Consider the following 17,776-nt stretch of genomic DNA (forward strand, 5'->3'; position numbering starts at 1 on the left):
GTGCAACTCTTTGCTTGCTGACTGCCCCGATTACCTTCTTCACAAACTCCAGAAAGTACAGAACTCTGCTGCACGTCTGGTGCTTATAGCTCGGAAATGAGACCACGCCACCCATCTCCTTCGTTTTCTGCACTGGCTTCCCATCCGTTCTCGCATCCAGTACAAACTGTCCGTGCTGTTTTAATTTATTTGCTGGCATCTGCCCTGATTATTTCTCTGAGCTGCTCTTCCCTTACATCCCAGGTAGACAACTATAGGCTCCTCGATCGGCTCTTGTTCTTTGGTTCCTCTGCGTTTTCTGTATTTCATTTTATTCTTCGTTAACACCGTAGGTTGTTTATTCTTTTATAGCTCATATATGTTATTTGTTTATTTTCCTGTCCCTTGTATGTTGCCAATGTTTCGTTCTTGTTCTTAAGCGCTAAAAGCATAATCCTTAGGAGTTTGAGTATGCGCTTTACAAATTTTGCGTTCATTATTATTATTCACGCGTAAACTCAGTCGACAACACAAAACGGAGGTCATTGAGGTCATTACGTTTAATTTACATCCTCTGAAATAGGCCACCCAAGCTGACTAAACATTCGGATACTGAAGTTTGATCAGGACACGTAATACAGTGTTATATGATAAAGAAGATATAGCTGCGTGGAAATAATTAAAATACAAAGCTAGTTTTTAAAAGCTGAAACTTTTATCTCAGAAAGAAGCAAACGGCACGATTAAGATTTATGTTCTTTTACCTTTCAGTGTCATGTTTGTTTAATACATCTTTCTGTAAAGGCATGAAAGCAGAACTTACTAAAAACGAAAACACGTGTACAGTTTTAAAAAAATACTGTCACTGCAGTTCCTACGTTTTGGATGCAGTGAAGCCAATGGTCAAAGGGAAGCAACTAGCGTCATAGTGAATGGGTGGTATTTTGATAGAGTTTTTTCCCATTTATTGTGCTGGTCCTGCTTTAAGATTTTTTTTTATATATATAATCTAGACCCGAATTTCATAATTTCACTACTAATTTGTGAAATAAACATCGTAAACGATTTCTTTCTCAGGAATCTTGCACATTGCTCCATGCAAAGTTGCTGCTTTATCGATTTGGATGTATAATTATTTATTTTGAATAGACTGAACGCTTTATAAGACTATAGGATCTGGTTTATATAGGGGAGGAAGACGTAAAAGAATTTGGTACTGTATAGATTTTATGTGGTCATACAGCAAGGCGCACACATGAGGATAAAGGGAGACGAGAGCTAAAGACATTTTGACGTGTTTTCTTAGAGTGGTTTCCCTTGTAACATACACACCACAGAGACCACGGACACATATAGAAGGACTGACAGACTTGAATGATCTACGAGGTCTGTGGACAGGCCGCGCCTCAGCATTAAACGAAATACGAGAAACTGTTATTTCATTATAATAAGTTTACTACAAACTCTTAAATGTAAGAGAAGAACGCTTTCATATACATAGTAGCATTTAGACATTTATAGTTTACTGTGATCACCATGCATCCTGTTCTTGTGTATTGCCTAAGTAAACGAAACTTGAGCCTTAGAAGCCAGATGCTGATATAAGAATAATACCATCTTTTTTTCTGGGAAGATGGGTGGTGTGTGGTCACGACAAGTCTTATAAGTTAATCTTTTAATAAACCTTTTTAATTATTGCACAAATTAAGTACATCTGCTTCGTACTTCGTATCCAGTTTGCTGTATTATAGTCGTTTTTTAAACTCCTTTCCAATCTTTTGTAGCCTATTTTTCCGTCATATACACCCTCAGATTTGTTAATGTGTTTGCTACACCCTAGATAAGTCACTAAAAACCGGTGGGATAGTTTGTACTAAATTTGAACTGTAACCAATTGAAGGATTAACTTTTTCCTGTTTGCCAGAGGATGCTAACATTTTGCCACAGTGTTAACCATGTCAAATTACTGATTTAAGCACAAGGAAGGTTTTGAGAATTAAACGGTTTAAATAGGTCGGGCATGTCCTCTATTCTTTTAATCTACTGTTATATGTTAAATATTACTACTACTATTATAAAATAATCTCTTTTTAACCAAGGATTTTGCTTACCATGCAATGTTTGATTGTAATTTATTGATGATGGAATATCTATTAGAAGTCGTAATATGCTGACAAAAATCTCTGAAACCATCAAGAATGAAGGCATTGAATTTATCAGCTTTTACTTATCATCTGTTGCAGCTTTGGTGCCTGTAAATGCTGGTGTATTAGTTGGCATTGTTGTACTCTAACTGCTGACCACAGATACATACATCATGGCAGCAGATGGTGAAAGAATTGCAACAAGTTTGTATCTGTAAAATGAGAGACAACACTGTTTTATTATAAAAACACAACCAGTTCATTTCACAGCAGAAGAATTTTTCAATTAATAAAAATTGCAAATGTCTAGGAAGGCATAGGGTCTCACAGAAACTGGCAATAAACTGTAAAGAGTCCTGATTGTCTGTGGCATGACCTGAAGGCAGGGTCTTCTCTTTCTTCAACCTTTTTTCTTTCCTTTCAATCAGGTAATCTTATGGGTTGGCAGGGGTAATTTATTTTCAGTCACAAGCATAGGTGATCTTTGAACTAGTGATCTTTTTCCCAGTTTCACATTCTGACCACCATAGTACTGTCACTGGCACTGTCTAAATATTTCTACAATTTTTTTTAATTTGTTGAAGTTTTTCATGCCGTTAAAGAAATTTTTTTTTTTTTTACAATTCTTCTTCTCTTATTCCCTTTCACCCCCAGTTGAGCATAGGGCCGGATTTTTACTATTACAGGCTCCCACCCAAAAATGAAATGAGGTGATATTAATCCTTACTGAATAAATTTTAAAATTACACAAATTATGTGAGACTAGTTTAGTTTTTTAATGAAGGATTTTTTTTATTATTTTCTAGTATTTATAGATCAGTGTGCAATTTTCAAAGATCACAGACATAAAACAGAACTACTTGTTTCTGGGGAAAAAATCCAATAATAAAACTCATAAAAGTAGTGCACATCACTTTTTTTTGACTCTGCAGCTGGTGCAGTAGAGAAGGGAGAAGACAAGGTCATAGTAACCTGCCTTGTAGATGACTTGCAAGTATCAGGACTTGTCAACAAAACAGTCAAAAATGGATCTGTTTCTGTCACATTTGGAGACAGGTATAATGAAACATGGTATTTTTAACATTAAAAAAATTTTATCTGGGATCTCAGATTTTGATGGCTGCAAGATTATCAATTGTCAAATGCAGATAACTAAATATTTGCAGCAACATGTTTTAACACGTAAATAGGACCCCCAGAAGTTAACAGCTATTACAGCAAAATGATAAAACCTTTCTTGTGGGTACATTTATGTGTCCTGTTACTCCCTTTCTGTGGTAGAATAGATGATCTCCATGATCCTCAGATTTGTGCAACTCTTTGAACATCTGCTATTTTTAATCTTTTACCAAATGTGAAAGAATTCATTATTTGCTGCTGATTCATTGTGTCACAGCTCCCTGGACATGACGGCCATTGTAAAAGGGAAGAACAAAGAAACTGTTTTTAGAAAGGTTGTAAAGAAACTACCAGGTCCTATCATGAAAGACCAGTGCACATGGACTGTAAGCATACTCATATTTCATTGTATATTATAGCCTAATGAGATATGCTTGTTTATTTGTCCATCATGCAAGCTTTCTGTAAAATTGCTATATGTTGAAAGATAATCATTTTAACACCTTGTTGTTCTGCCTATTACAAAACGATTTTCTGTGTTATATTTAAAGTTTTAATTATTAAAAGCTTTTGTAGTTCACACTATCTGGCAAGACTAACAAGTGGAACTGTGCCATTTATGAAAATCTAAGAATTGCACAAAACTTGGTCAGTTATTATTATCTATTTTATGTGGCTGACATATTTGTCAAGAAGATGGCATTTTGTGTTGTGCAGGTTAGAAAGGGAAAGGTCATTATTACATTAGTGAAGGATGAAAAAGCATCATGGGCAGTGCAACTATCACAGCGAGGGCTGGAGCAGCAAAGTGATGAAGAAGACGATTGACAATAACACTTCAGTTAAATGTTAATGAACAGGAAATCATTTAAAAATGAACCTGATAAAAAGCCTGATGTGATGATGGTTTTATTAAAAAATGTTATTTGTAAGTCCTTTAGCTATTTGCTTTATAAATCTGAAATGCAATGAGCAAGCTTCATCAAGATACACGACTTATAGATGACATACATACAAATGACTTCAACTTTGGAACTGAATTCAGTATTTAAAGAGTTATGATTTTTTTATATTTTGCTTTCCCATGCTTACCACTATGACTGCGAGAAAATCCAGGAACTTATTAATGAATTGCTTTCAAAGATGCAATAACAAATTGTCTTTAAAGAAATTTAAAGGTCGTTATCTTATTTTCAAAGATTGTTAATCATGAATACTTGATTGAATGAATTAGATTTTTTAAACAGATTTGTTTTCTTTTTACTTTCCATTTATTTCACTTTTTATTTCCCATTCACAATGACACCAATATGGTTTACAACAATTTTTGTTTTTAATATTAAGAGAATGAACTAGTTGCTTTGCTATGCTTATCTCTTATAAGCTGCAATCTTTTTGTGATCATCTGTTAACCATATTTCAAAATTAAAGTTATTTCTTTTATTTGTAGATTGAAAACTGTACAGTTACTTGTTTTTATTACATCATTATGACTTAAAGTGTCATCATGTTTTAGGAAACTTTGAAATGTACTGGGTTTTAAGCTTAATTGTAGACATGTAAAGGCAAAATATCCATACATATCTGTTATTTGCTCTCATATTTTTTTGTAATAAATGCACGCTGGATATTATTTGTGATTATGATACTGATTTAGATGTAAAACACTTAAAAGAAAGCTTGCTATATGATTCTTCAATACCTTCGTAGTCTTGCTTTTTTGCATTTTATATGTAGCTGAAGCACTCCTTACAATGCTGACCCAAGTCAAATGTGAAATTTAGCTGAAAGCCATTGACAAGTGAACAAGTTTGTTATAAAAATGCGTAGGCTATTTATAGTTCCCTTTTTAATTAAAAGCACTTATGGACTGACTTGTATTCATACTTTTGAAGTGATTGGATGTCAGTGGGAGAGCTTCCAGCTTAATCTGATGAAACATTTGCAGTTTTGCAGCAAATGAGATTTTGACCCAGATCTTGTCAAATCTAGAAGAGAACTGCTATGTTCAAAGGCTTGTATTTTGTGAATAGAAAATAGAACTCACTCCCTGGAAAATAACTTTGCACTTGGATTAGCTTTTAAGGGTTTGTGTTTATTATGTATTGTTAAAATCCTTAATGGTTATTTCGTGTTTGCCTACGCTGCAAACTAATAAAATGTCTTTTAATAAATCTCAAATTTTGTACAACAATTCCTTCCATTAAATTTTGTAAAATTATAATACTTTAGGGATTTCCTACAAAGTGATCTGAAATGTGCATATTTATCTCTTTGTCAGATATTTAAGTGTTATTGCATTGTTTCAATTATAAATGACCAGCTTTATTTATCCCAGTGGGAGCAAGCTCATTAAAGAAAAAAAAAATCAAGAACAAGTGCTTGTTATAAGACAAGGATAAGGCAAGTGGTGCATCATAGTAAAACACAAAAACAATCTTGTATCTAAAACCATTCATAATGCACATATACATCATCATACACTCATGTGTACAGACAACCAACAATTCATCTATGGTTAAGCAGCTGAGAAACAAAGGGCACATATGCTTTCAAGTGCCTATTGCTTCTGCATACAGAAATAACAAAATATTTGCCTAAACTGTAAAAAATTCTCCTTGCTTGTTCTGGTATGGATAAAATGGTAGTTTTTCTCATCAGAGAAAGAAGCCAAATCCCTCTGCTGGGTTACAGTTAAATGTTACATTTTAGTTTTTTTGCTGTGCTCAAACTTAATGATAAATCTTCAAATTGTTGTAAGATTGTTTTATTCTGTAACTTGATTTCTGAAAGAATTTTAAATCTTATGGTTGCCATTCTTGGTAAACATAAAAACGCAGTTTAGAATGCATGTCCCAGAATTGTTTACAAAATTCTACTAAAATAAACAAGTCATCAAACAAGTTTAAGAAGTCATAGGCATGATCAAAACTATCTTTTAAAATAAAATGAAATATGGCATTTAAACTGATATTTTTCTGCTGCTATGCAGGTAAGTTTTGGCATAAGTTTACTTGCTACAGTGGCAATGGCAGCCATTATTATAAAGAAAAAAAATTTAGGAGGCCTTGTGTTAAATCCACACACAAATACATTTGTATCAAATTATAAAACTATGGAGGAAAAGAGAAATGATTTGCAGGTGATATTGCTTATTACTGTAACTTATTATTCCAATGAAAAACATCATGTATCAGATGCATGGTCATGGCATTAAGGTATCGAAACATGAAAATAAATTGCACTGATTGATTCTAGTCCTGTATTGTTGCAACTTACCCACAAGTTAGAACTGCAATTCTGACATACTATTGTGGGGAAAACTGGATCCCTCAGTGTGAATCTGAATGTCTGGCTAGTTATGGGACAGTTATTAAAGATCTCTCAAGTCCAAATTTTACTGGAGTTGACAAATATTATGTAACTGAAATGTTGTTTGAATTACTTCATCATACCCATTTCTAGAACAAAGTCCTTGGAATATTATATGAAAGAATCATCATATTAGATGTGCTTTAAAGAATATTTAGCAGAAGATACTGTAAGCTTTCATGTGCACAATGGAGGTTGAAACCTTATAGCCAACAAACAGCAAACCAATCATCTAGTTTCTTTTCTAAAGTCTTCATCTATACTTACTACTGTAATAATAAAATAGTTGGATAGACATTGACTGACTGAAAGGTTTAGGGTTGGTGTTTACACCAAATCAACTGAATGTGATCACTTGGGTGAGCTAAGACAATCCTGCAAAAAGGCGAGATCTGACTCATAACCCAGGTAGGTGTAATTGCTTTTATAAATATGGTGTACCTCTGATTTAACATAGGCCTGCAGATTGATATCACAGTAGTGAGCACACAGTGGCAGAAGTCCTTCAGTCACCACTGTGTTACGATGTGCCAATCGGTGACTCTTGCAGACGGACATGTTGCTCCACACCAAAACGGAACTGGCATACTCCTTCCACCTCCCAGGTCACTGTGCGATTTTCGACGGTCACATTTGAATCCTTAATGTTCTTCTCATTTTTGATCACCTCGCTCAAGTCACCTTCAACTGACTGAACAAAGGCATTGTTGTCACGTAGGTTTGTAATGACAACGATGACCATGCCCTTGACTTGCACTGCCATCTTGAATTTGGCACTGTATTCCTTCTCGTGCACCACCAGCTCAGCCACTGTGCGATGGTGTGGTGGCACCTGTTGAAAACGCAAGCCAACAGTGGTTAGTGATATTTCATTTCGTTAGGATTGCTGTATTATTTACGCTTGTGTAAATGTACACTTGTATATTGTAATGCATGTTGTCTTCATTGATAAAATGATTAGGACTACCGTTGAGATAATAAGCTAGAATTATGTGTTGTGTTCCTTGCTGAGATCATTAGGACTACTGTAGAGACTATGACCTAGAATTATGTCTTGCTACTTTAAGTCTTTAAACTCCATGAAAATCTCTTATTTTTGAATGTGTAGATATCCATGCAAAGCAGTACTCTTGCCAAAAACTTGCACGTTTGGCAAAGTAAACCTCAAACATTGGAACATAACTCCTTTCCATTCTTCATTTGAATCATTCAGCCACTTGATGCTTTGAATGTGCATTAAAGACTTTCTTGTTCCAAAAATATCCCCTGCAGTAACACCTCTCCTACTGCAGTTCGAAGTTGCTAAAGACTGTGTGTGTGTGTACATGTGTGAACAAGAGAGAGGGACAGAGAAAGCACTAAATTTTCTAGAAAATGTTCCCCATATCCACTTGCTATGTGTTCTCTGCCTGTGTCTTACATGCTGACCTTAATAGTACTGTTGATGGTCCAGGTCATTGTCTCCTCTTTTATATTTTCGTCTGTTGACTCCATGTTGACTTCTCGCCCAAATCCAGCCGTTGCTGTAGCGACCTCATCTGGAAGACCTAGCTTAAGCTGTCATAAATCAAAAAGGCATATTTTTAACATGTCTTCTTTTCATATGCTGTCTTTTGTAAGAGTGCTGATCCGGGAGTGATCAATATTGCTGCAGCTTCATAAATACTTTTTCTTTCAATTGTACACTGAAATGTCTAGAAGATCGACCAGTACCAGAGAAAGAAAATATTTTGTATAAAACTTGACAAAACATTGGGAACAAGAAGTACTTTTATCATGGCATATAATTGACCTTTTTCAACTATTACTGTTTGGATTTTACCTCTAGGTGCATGCCCTTGGTAAACCCTTTAGTAACTGAAGTGATACAACAAGAGGTTGTTGTGCGCTCAGTCTGAAATGAATGGTCTTGCTCATTGTCTGTCATATTCTCATATGTTGACCTGAAATATTGTAAAAAAAAAAAAAGTCATGCATTAGTAAGGGTATACTGTTAATTAGTGAGGGAAAACCCTATAATGAATGGCTTGGTGGGAAGAATAAATGAGTGGTGATATGTTCAGATTGACACACTCTTTTTTAAACTAACACACACACATTTGCATGCAAGCGCAGCCACATATGAATACAAATTCATGGACACATACCTATAACCAAACAAGGAAGATGTGTTTGCAAGTTAAGAACTTAGAAGAGTTGAGGATACAGTGGGTTAACTCACTTGAAGACAACTTGGGACTGAGGTCTGTCAACCAATCGAGAGTCTGAATACTCAGGCTGGGAACTAATGAACTTGACACGAGACCAGTTAACCTCTAGCCTGACATCCTCATAACGAAGCCTGCTGTGGTCCTTCAAGCGTGTCTTCAAGAAAAAATCCCAAGCCCACTTCTTCACAAACTCCTCCAGGTCTGCTATCTTGGGTGCCATCTTGATATATTGGGCTTATGGACTGGCAGGAGATCTGCAACACACAATTCACCTGCCTTTATCATATTGGTGGATAATGAACAATACTTTGAACTTTGATTGATGCACAATAGTCTTGGGGTCTAGGCAACTAATGCCCAAATGCACTGATACATTATGGTCTGGGTAGTAAAACAAAGTTTTTTAACCACTCAAATTTGATCATGGAATGATAGCCAACTACATTAAAGTCAAGGACAGAATCGATCAGTCCTGTGATTTTGTTGTTATAAGAGTGGTGAAAAGGGTCACATTTCACGACAGTGCTCAGATCCAGTAAATCAGGCGGTGACCCGGACTAATTACAATGAAAACGCGCCAGGCATGTCAGGAAAGCTATTCCAGGATGAGGCTAGTGTCCCGCGGGAACTTAAACAGAAAGGTAAGGGTCCGAGAAGGTGCCGATGGAATGTGTAACTCGTGCTCTCAAAGAAAAGATGCTGGCAGCACACTTCCTTTTCTTGTAGATAGTGGGTCATCTGCCACAGTTATCAGTTCATTCCTACCTAGAGGAGTTGCAGTAATACTGGAAGTAAGTGTTAGCACGGCAAGTGGATATAATCTACATGCTTTTCTCAAGGGAAAGGCAGTGCGGACTACAATACTGTATCTACAGATCGTAGAATCTTTCCTTGAGTTTGGTGCTATATACTGAATTGGAAGTTCACAGATGCTTCCCGTGCCTTTCGTGTCGATTTTAAGCTTCAGAATGCCTTGCTCAACGCGAGCACAACAAGGACGGTTGCTGTTCCCAGCGTTTGTCCACTGAGCAAAGTCTCGGTCGTCACGAAAATGTATGTGCGTCCGCGTGTGTATGCGTGCTTGCGTGTGTGATCTTTCGTTTGCAACGCTAATTTACACTTTTGTTTCTCCCTTAGCACGCTCCCGGAACTGAGTCTGTTGATTGTGGGGGAAACAGTTGTCACTACGAGGATTTCACGCAAAGAAAAGAGATTCCGCGAGTCCGTGGGAAACATCGGAGCAGCAGCAAAGCCTGGTGGGAGTCTTCACTGGGGCTGACCGACCTCTCGACGACGGGGACAAAAACCGCAATACAAACACAACACTTGATGTAAACTTTGCTACTACTGTCATATAAAATGAATACGAAGGACCCGTATTTGTTCTCCTAAGTATATGTATTTTGGTGGAACTCTTACTTACCGCTGCCAGGTCAAATATTCATCTGTACGAGGAAGATTTGAACAGCTCACACGCAGGACACAATCATATTATTGTTCATCAGCATGAACCTAGCAAAGCCTATATTAGAGATAAATGTGTATTTACCACAACTGCTTTTAGGCACTCTTGTAAACCTACCCTCATCTCCTACTCATTTCTCGCACATCCAACCGTACGTGTGACAACATATGTCTTTACTTGGCGCAGTCGTATTTTTATTCATTTGTTTAAGATGTCAAAAATTGTTATAATAATTCGATTCTTCGCAAGCAGGATGGCTTAAAGAATTTTCGCTTCCTTGTCGGAAATAATGTTTGCAGGGGTCACAATTTAGGCTAAAACCCAATGTTTCCCTTTTTCTAGTTACGATGCCAAGCTGTATTGGTGGCGGCTTTTCCCGGGATGAAGTGCTAAATAATATGAGTGAGAATTCTACTCATATTCTCTGTCTTGGTTTTACCCTTCAGGGTTAATTGTGCATTAGAAAACCTAACCGTCAACTTCATGCATCAAATAAAGATATTCGGCTATTTTCAATTAAGAAATTCTGACGATAATTATTTCAATTAAATAACAAAGTCAGGAGCGCTTTCCTTTACTTCCGTGGCAAAACATTAGCATCACGGTGATAATGCCGTAGCATGTATGTAATTAGTAATACATCCATAGTTCAAATATTCATTAGAATGTAACATGACAACTAAGAATCAGCATAGACACAAACAAGTTTTAAAATATTTTAATGCCGAAGCATGCTGTAGAAATAATAAATAAACAAAACATAAATGTGTATTGACAAAAATGAAGAAAATAAGTTGTAATTAACGCTCACCTATAGAAACAGGTATCAAACGAATAGCTCAAGGACGGAAACGTTTTACCGGAGTTTCTGTTCAATTTAATTCTGAAGAGTTGGAACCGCCGTCTGTGGTATTTATAAGTTTACATTTTTATGAACTACTGTGCCTAAAAATACTGCTTACCATAAAATATTACGTGGCGCCAGCCCACCTACTGTTATATACACAATGATGACACGTCGAAGGTGTTTCGATGTTTCTCGCTTTTATAAAACAAATCAGTCGAGAGCATCGGGTAGCACACACATATATTTACATTTTTTTTAAAATTTTCAAACATACATACCGAATACCATAATATTGTATAATTATATACATCAGTTTGAGTGGTCACAGCTTCTTGTTTCAGGGTAGAGGTCATGCACCGAGTTAACCCCCTCGCTTTCTCCTCGATCTTTCGTTATTAACCCCACGCTATTCTAACTGTTCGCTGACGCACCTACCCAAACAAAGAACTAGCCTTATATTCCCCCCTCCCCCAATCCTTTCAGGGCTAAATTAAGTCCTATGTCACTCTGTGACGAATGGCACACCTCACTGATGAACGGAATCACACCTCTACAGACAAGTTAACGAGAAGAAACCAGTTTCAAAGGATTCTTTCACCCTGTTTAGGGTTGAGAGGGAAACTCCAGTGGCTGTGTCTACATGACGTGAGCACAATATGGAGACAAGAATAAAACGAAGAGCTTACAGAGAAATGCGCGTTTCTAAAATTAGCCAAGGCGCTGACTGAAGGCTTTACCAGGATATGCTTGTGTGTTGCTAGGTGTGGCATCTTATCAACAGTAATGTTTACTTTTGAAATGAATTTTGTAGCATCTAGTCATACAGGTGAACTGTCTGTGCGGGCTTGACCTGTCTCCTGTGGTATAGACAGCAAGTGAACAAAGGATTGCGTTCAGACCGCACTTTTCTAGTCAGAAAGTCGAGGGCTGGTGAGCACAGATTTCCCTTGTCTGCTCCCTGAACTCCGGAGGAACAAGCATCAGCAACAGCTTTTCAAATTCGCCATTTGGTCTGTCTGAAGAACCTTCGACACTTTGTGACTCTTGCGTGACTAATTGCGTGGTCTGTCTGCCCGAAAATCCAGTCTGATCGACTTGTGGTCGATCCTCGGTTTAACTGTATGACTAGATACTACACTCAATCTAACTGTATGAATAGATATTACATTCGGTCTCTCCTCTGACGTACATACTCTGTCGTCTGCTTTATATTTGGCCTGACAAAAGACGATAAACAGATGGACCACTAACACTGTTGTGGAACAACGATGACAGGCCGCACCTCTGGTGCGTAAAAGCTTAAGTTAGTCTCGGGGAACTTCTGGTTTCTTTGTTCTGAAGTTCAATCTAATGTATGAAACGGGAAATAAGCAATAGTGTGGGAAGTCCCATTGTATTCTAGCTTTGACACAGGGATTCCGTGGTAATAAAATGCACATAACGAGATTTTGAGAAAAGAATAAAGACGAAGTTACGAACAAAAGCTCTTTGCTTAGCGACATCTCAAAAACAACGGATTGGTGGAGATCGAAAAATTCCAACGGAGGTGAAAAACGGCGCAAAAATTATCAAAAGTTTATATACAGGTTTATATAAAAAAAAGTTTATATACTTCGCAAGAGGGTAAGCGTTGGTCTTGATAGACAAACAACAATCCACCTATACACATCCATGGTAGTACTGTTAACATTGTCTTCATCTGTCCTGACATAAATATAACAATCTTTATCTAGGGCTTGAATCAGAGTAGGAAATGTATTTGCTTGGTATCCTTGATTTCCACACCTATGTCATGCGATTGCATACAAATGTAAGGGGATGTATGCCATGAACCACAAATTTTGAAATAAAAAAGGCTTTCCTCTCTCTCTCTTCCCTCCTCACACACACACACTGTAATAACCACACAAACACACAATAACAGAATTACTTAGCCTTGTTTAAACCATTTTCAAGTAAATAAAATTTACTAGAATTAAAATATCTGTACAAACAAATCTTTTAATAAGTAACTTACATTGCTTCTCACATAGGCAGCACAAGCCCAAACAACATGAAAACTTTTTATTAACATTTTGAAAGTGTTAATATTTTCAAAACGTTTTAATAATAAACACCAAATAAACATTTACCACTGGAACATTTTGCATTCATTCTACTAAAGTAGCGAAGATAAAGTTCAGAAAATATATTGAATTTATAGAATGTTTGAAATATTCATCTATCGCGTCTCCATGAGGCGCTATGTTACTGCGATATCACCGATGATTTTACGTCATTTAAATTTACGTCATTTCATCTTTGACGTCGATCTCATTAGTTTGTGTGCGGAATGGCGCGCAAGATGCGGCTCTGCTGTGATTTGATGTGAACTTTGATTAATTATGCATTGCATTGTGTGCCCGACAGACACACTGGTGGGCATTTTTTTTTTCCTAAGCGTCTCAGTAAAGGAGCAGTCTAGGAAGTCTTCGGAAGCGTGAGATCAGCAGCCTTCACCCTCTGGGCGCCATAAAAAGCAACAGGAGACAGCCCTCACAATTTCAGCGAGTATAGTGTTAATAGTAGAGAGGAGGATTTAGTGTTTTACTCCAAGCTAGCAGCTGTGTACATGGTCTGATTTCTACTAAGCACTTGTTCAGCCCGTCCCCCTTTTATTCGACATTCAGTTGTCTGCCACGTAAGTTTTAGCTGTTCGACGCTTTTTCTATACAGGCGTTAGCATACACATCCGGCTGTTGTCGAGGCCTGGCTACTTCCACTTGGCTCATGAAAATAGTCGTAGATTTTCAAGTACTGCTGCAAGCGTGGTGTGAAGATGACAAGAGCTTCATCACAGAACATTCTCGTAAAAATGTCTGTAGTAATTTTATCAATATAACTGACATTGCCTCTCCCTATATCACAATACATTTTTAACATATCCGTATCAATACGATGTGTGTGCGCAGTGCGCGTGCGGCCCGTTAGTGGCGCGCCATTTGGTTTTAAGATCATGTTGTCGCGTTGTGTCCACGGGCGACAGAAGTCATTAATTCTGCACGCATTGCTGTCCTCTGGACTGGGTCCTGATGAGGCAGCGCGTCGATATTCCTCTGATTGCATGCAACCTATTTGCAGATGGCCTGGACCCAAGAACGACTTCTGCTCGGGCGCCGATCCCGACTCGCAGCAAAATAGCTCGACCCTTGCGCCAAACCACTGATGCTGTTTTTAGACGATGATTCCCTGCCACAAAAGACTGGAATGTACCTCCGAAAGGATGCCAAGAAATAGAACGTATATATGTTAGTTCTACTGTTCGATGTCTGAGTTATACCTAACAGCGTTTGAAGCTTCCAGTTGACTTTAGGAGCACAGATTTTCTTCTCCTGATGCCGTGTTCCTCAAGCTTATTTCAATACAGCATTGCCTTTGTCTGCAGCCAAGATACCATCATCAATCAAGAAAAGGCTACACAGCCAACACAAAGCTTTAGTTCTCCAAACATTCGTGGGAGCAAAGAATCGATGTCCGCGCCAGTAACAAGTTATGGACACGTGTATAGAACTCTGTGCCGGCAGAGAACAATCTTCTCCCTGACTCTCTTCTCTCCCTCCCAACCCGCCACCAGCAAATTTCATCACCAGCAAATTTCACCTCTACCCTGATGTCATCAGCTGGTTGGACTAGACAGACAAGGGGATGGGGATGGAGAAATGAGGTCTGGCCGATGAAAGCATTCCGTCACGAGATGGTGGCTGGAAGACACGTACGTCTGAGGGAAGAAGCAACTTCATGCAAATGAATCATGATCGAGGGGCGGAAGCATATTCCCCACCACTTTTACTTCCGACTCCCTTCCTTTTCCTTACTGCTTATTTACTCTCTCTATAGTATCTCCAGCAAGAAGACGGAAGGGGGAGGTGCGAGGAGGGAAGTTTGGGGGAAGGACTGTGAGATGGAAGATAAAGCTATCAGCTCCTAGGCTTGATTTAGTCTCCCCCTCATGCAGCAGCCTTACTTGGCACGCATTTGTATCTCCAGTCGGCGAAATCTCTGTCTGTGCCAGAAAGCAGCGAAGTTTTAAGATATTCGGGGCCAAACTGCTGTTTCGCTCGGCTTCCTGATGTTAGGGGAAAGCACAGTGTGGTGCAACGAACTATTTTTCAAGCTCACATTCGGGCAACCATCCTTGTGATAATTAGGTTAGTTGAGGATGCATTCGAGCCCCGATTTATCTGCTCATGAAGTTATAGTCTTATTTGTCTTCCGTGACAGTCACAGCAGGTCTGACGAGTCGACTAAATATAATGTAAGTGGACGACGCCTCTGTCGGTCTTTCTGGAGCTGACTTCCACACTTTAGAATTGCTGCAGCTGGAAGTGTAATGTGAGCACCTTAACACTTTGACAGCAAACACTTGACTGGTGTGATTAGGGCATAAGTATTTTGTTGTATATCAGTTTCCCTGCCGCGCTGTGGAAGCCTCAATTAGAACCCCTCAGTTTTATGTCTGTTCGTGTGTGCACTCATGTGTGTGTTTTTATATGAGAGATAGAGGAGACAAAGAGACAGACTATATATTTGCAAACCTGCACAATAAATTTTCATTGCTGTTCAGCCTTTGTCCACCGCCATTTTTCTCCACCAAAAAACCCAACAAATAATAAAAAGACAATTATTTCGTCGCTCTGTACAAACATTCTTTGTCAGGTAAAAATGTAGATGTTCCTTTGGATAATTGCAAGAAGACAGCCCCAGACTTGCACAACAGGATTCTTGTCCCAACTCGCCCGACATTTCAAGCCTATACAGATAGACATTCCTAATTCCCAGATCGCTTACAGTACCCCTCGTTACCGTAACACTTCAGTTAATCTTCCTTCTCCACCAAAAGTGGGAGGTGTGAGTTGGGGGAGGGGTAGGGGGAGTAGGAGGAAGTTGTGATGGTGGTTGGTAAACTCTGAAAACACCCCTAGTGTGCTTCAAATATGTCACACTTCAACATGTCACAGATTTGTTTCAGTTACGCAGCACACGTGATGCTCGTGTCGCAATGCAATTCACGTGCACGGCACGACGTGGCAAGCGCCAGCACGCGTAGAACTTAAAAAAAAAAAAAAAAAACCACGCTGATTAAGGTGGGAGGCAAACAATAAAGACTGGGAGTTAAAAAATCGTTACGCTGTTAGGTACAGATGTACGAGAAGCAGGTGAAGTACCCCGCCACACCTCTGTTCGTAGCACAGCACCACAAGCACAAACGTTCTGTTGAGGCGTTCAAAGCAACACCACCATTAAGATACGCCCTGCGCTTCTCAAGTTAGAGTCAGCTATCAATGTGTCGTTAAGCGTGCAGGGATCAAGCAGGCCTCAGGTAAGATGTTAAAAGCATCCATTCGCATCCTCTTCAATCCCTTTGACCTTCACCTCGCATGCGCAATTCATCAGAAGGGGTTGTTGGGGGTAGTGGGGGGGGGAGGCCTTTGAGTATACAACGATTGAAATTAGTGTCACGACTGTCAGAAAAAGTGTGTGTGAACACTTGTCAGGTATTGCCATGGTGACAGAAGATTTCAGCGTGAAAGCAACACCTGTGTCCTGTCCATCGATTACCGGTGCCGCCAGTAACGCGATTCATCAAGGTGGCCTCTCAGCCGGCTGAGTCGCGTGTCGGTTCAATCACAAAGCTCCTAATGTATGAGACACAAAAACTGCTTTTGTCGCGGACTTTGACGACGAAAAATGTTCGCCGATTTCTTTCTACACAGCAAGAGATACTTCGTCGAATTCTGAGGAAACATATATGCAATCTACCCTGTTGGAATTCAGCCATCTTGGTCATACAGACGAGAAGTCTTCACAGGTTAGAATCCACATGCCTGCTTATTTTTTTTTTTTTTTAAGTGAAAAGCTTCAATATACGGCATCAGTCATATTTCCCTGTAGACCAACCTTGAATAATATTGTCCTAATGATCTATCTGAATCAAGCAACTGGTTCTCCATGTCCTTGAATATTTAATGACACAGCTCCCGGTGAGAGTATAAGCTAAACGGCAGTGAGTATTCAGGAAGAAACACAGCAACGAGGACCGTTATCTTGGGTACATTACAAGCAAACTTACACAATTCAGTAACGAACGAAATTATGGAACATAGATGGCGCGTGACAATGCAGCCATATTCACATAACTTATGATCAGAAAATAAACATGGATTTGAACAGGTGCTTAACGGTGTCAAAGTTAAGGGGTTTTTTCCTATCTCTTGCTCGCTTTTTCCCTTTGCCCGTCGCATCTTTTTCAGCTGCATCATAATCATAGACATGATCCACAAAACAGAATGTCTGCTGCAGGTTTCTATGCTGAGGTAGGAAAGGCATAGGTCCGAAGGGCAAATGTATTAAGTTGTATCATCAACTTATTTATTGCTACAGTTTTGAGCCGTTGAAAGAACGGAAAATATGTGAAGACGCATGCGAAACCCAACAAACACGTACCTGGATAACTTCCACACACCTGTGCGTATATTCCCACAGAACTGGTTGAAGTTCGCGTTAAATCTTGATAACCAGCTTCGACTGCTCACCCTAGAGTGGTGGTAGAGAACATGTTCTCACAGCACGCCCTCGCCAATGGCCGTCAGCATCCGTTGTC

General features: G+C 38.8%; 2 protein-coding genes across 7 annotated transcripts; one reads left to right on the plus strand and one right to left on the minus strand.

Annotated features, from left to right (window-relative positions):
- Window positions 1–1,289: 1,289 nt before the first annotated feature.
- Window positions 1,290–5,114, plus strand: LOC112559939. 2 transcript variants are annotated; one of them, XM_025231447.1, is made up of 5 exons: window positions 1,290–1,365; window positions 2,223–2,327; window positions 3,056–3,179; window positions 3,520–3,628; window positions 3,960–5,114. In XM_025231447.1, the coding sequence occupies exons 2-5, from the start codon at window positions 2,297–2,299 to the stop codon at window positions 4,068–4,070; spliced, it is 375 nt and encodes a 124-aa protein (XP_025087232.1). In that variant the 5' UTR covers window positions 1,290–1,365; window positions 2,223–2,296; the 3' UTR covers window positions 4,071–5,114. The 2 variants fall into 2 exon arrangements, with proteins under 2 accessions (XP_025087232.1, XP_025087233.1); XM_025231448.1 differs by having other exon boundaries at window positions 1,296–1,451.
- Window positions 4,923–17,776, minus strand: LOC112559937. Of its 5 annotated transcripts, none has more exons than XM_025231445.1 (5): window positions 17,639–17,776; window positions 8,836–9,078; window positions 8,437–8,557; window positions 8,043–8,171; window positions 4,923–7,446 (listed from the first exon to the last, which is right to left on the minus strand). In XM_025231445.1, the coding sequence occupies exons 2-5, from the start codon at window positions 9,042–9,044 to the stop codon at window positions 7,135–7,137; spliced, it is 771 nt and encodes a 256-aa protein (XP_025087230.1). In that variant the 5' UTR covers window positions 9,045–9,078; window positions 17,639–17,776; the 3' UTR covers window positions 4,923–7,134. The 5 variants fall into 5 exon arrangements, with proteins under 5 accessions (XP_025087230.1, XP_025087227.1, XP_025087231.1 ...); XM_025231442.1 differs by having other exon boundaries at window positions 17,620–17,774; XM_025231446.1 differs by lacking the exon at window positions 17,639–17,776 and adding an exon at window positions 11,415–11,437.

The sequence above is a fragment of the Pomacea canaliculata genome, linkage group LG3 (assembly GCF_003073045.1).
Source record: "Pomacea canaliculata isolate SZHN2017 linkage group LG3, ASM307304v1, whole genome shotgun sequence".
Taxonomy (NCBI): domain Eukaryota; kingdom Metazoa; phylum Mollusca; class Gastropoda; order Architaenioglossa; family Ampullariidae; genus Pomacea; species Pomacea canaliculata.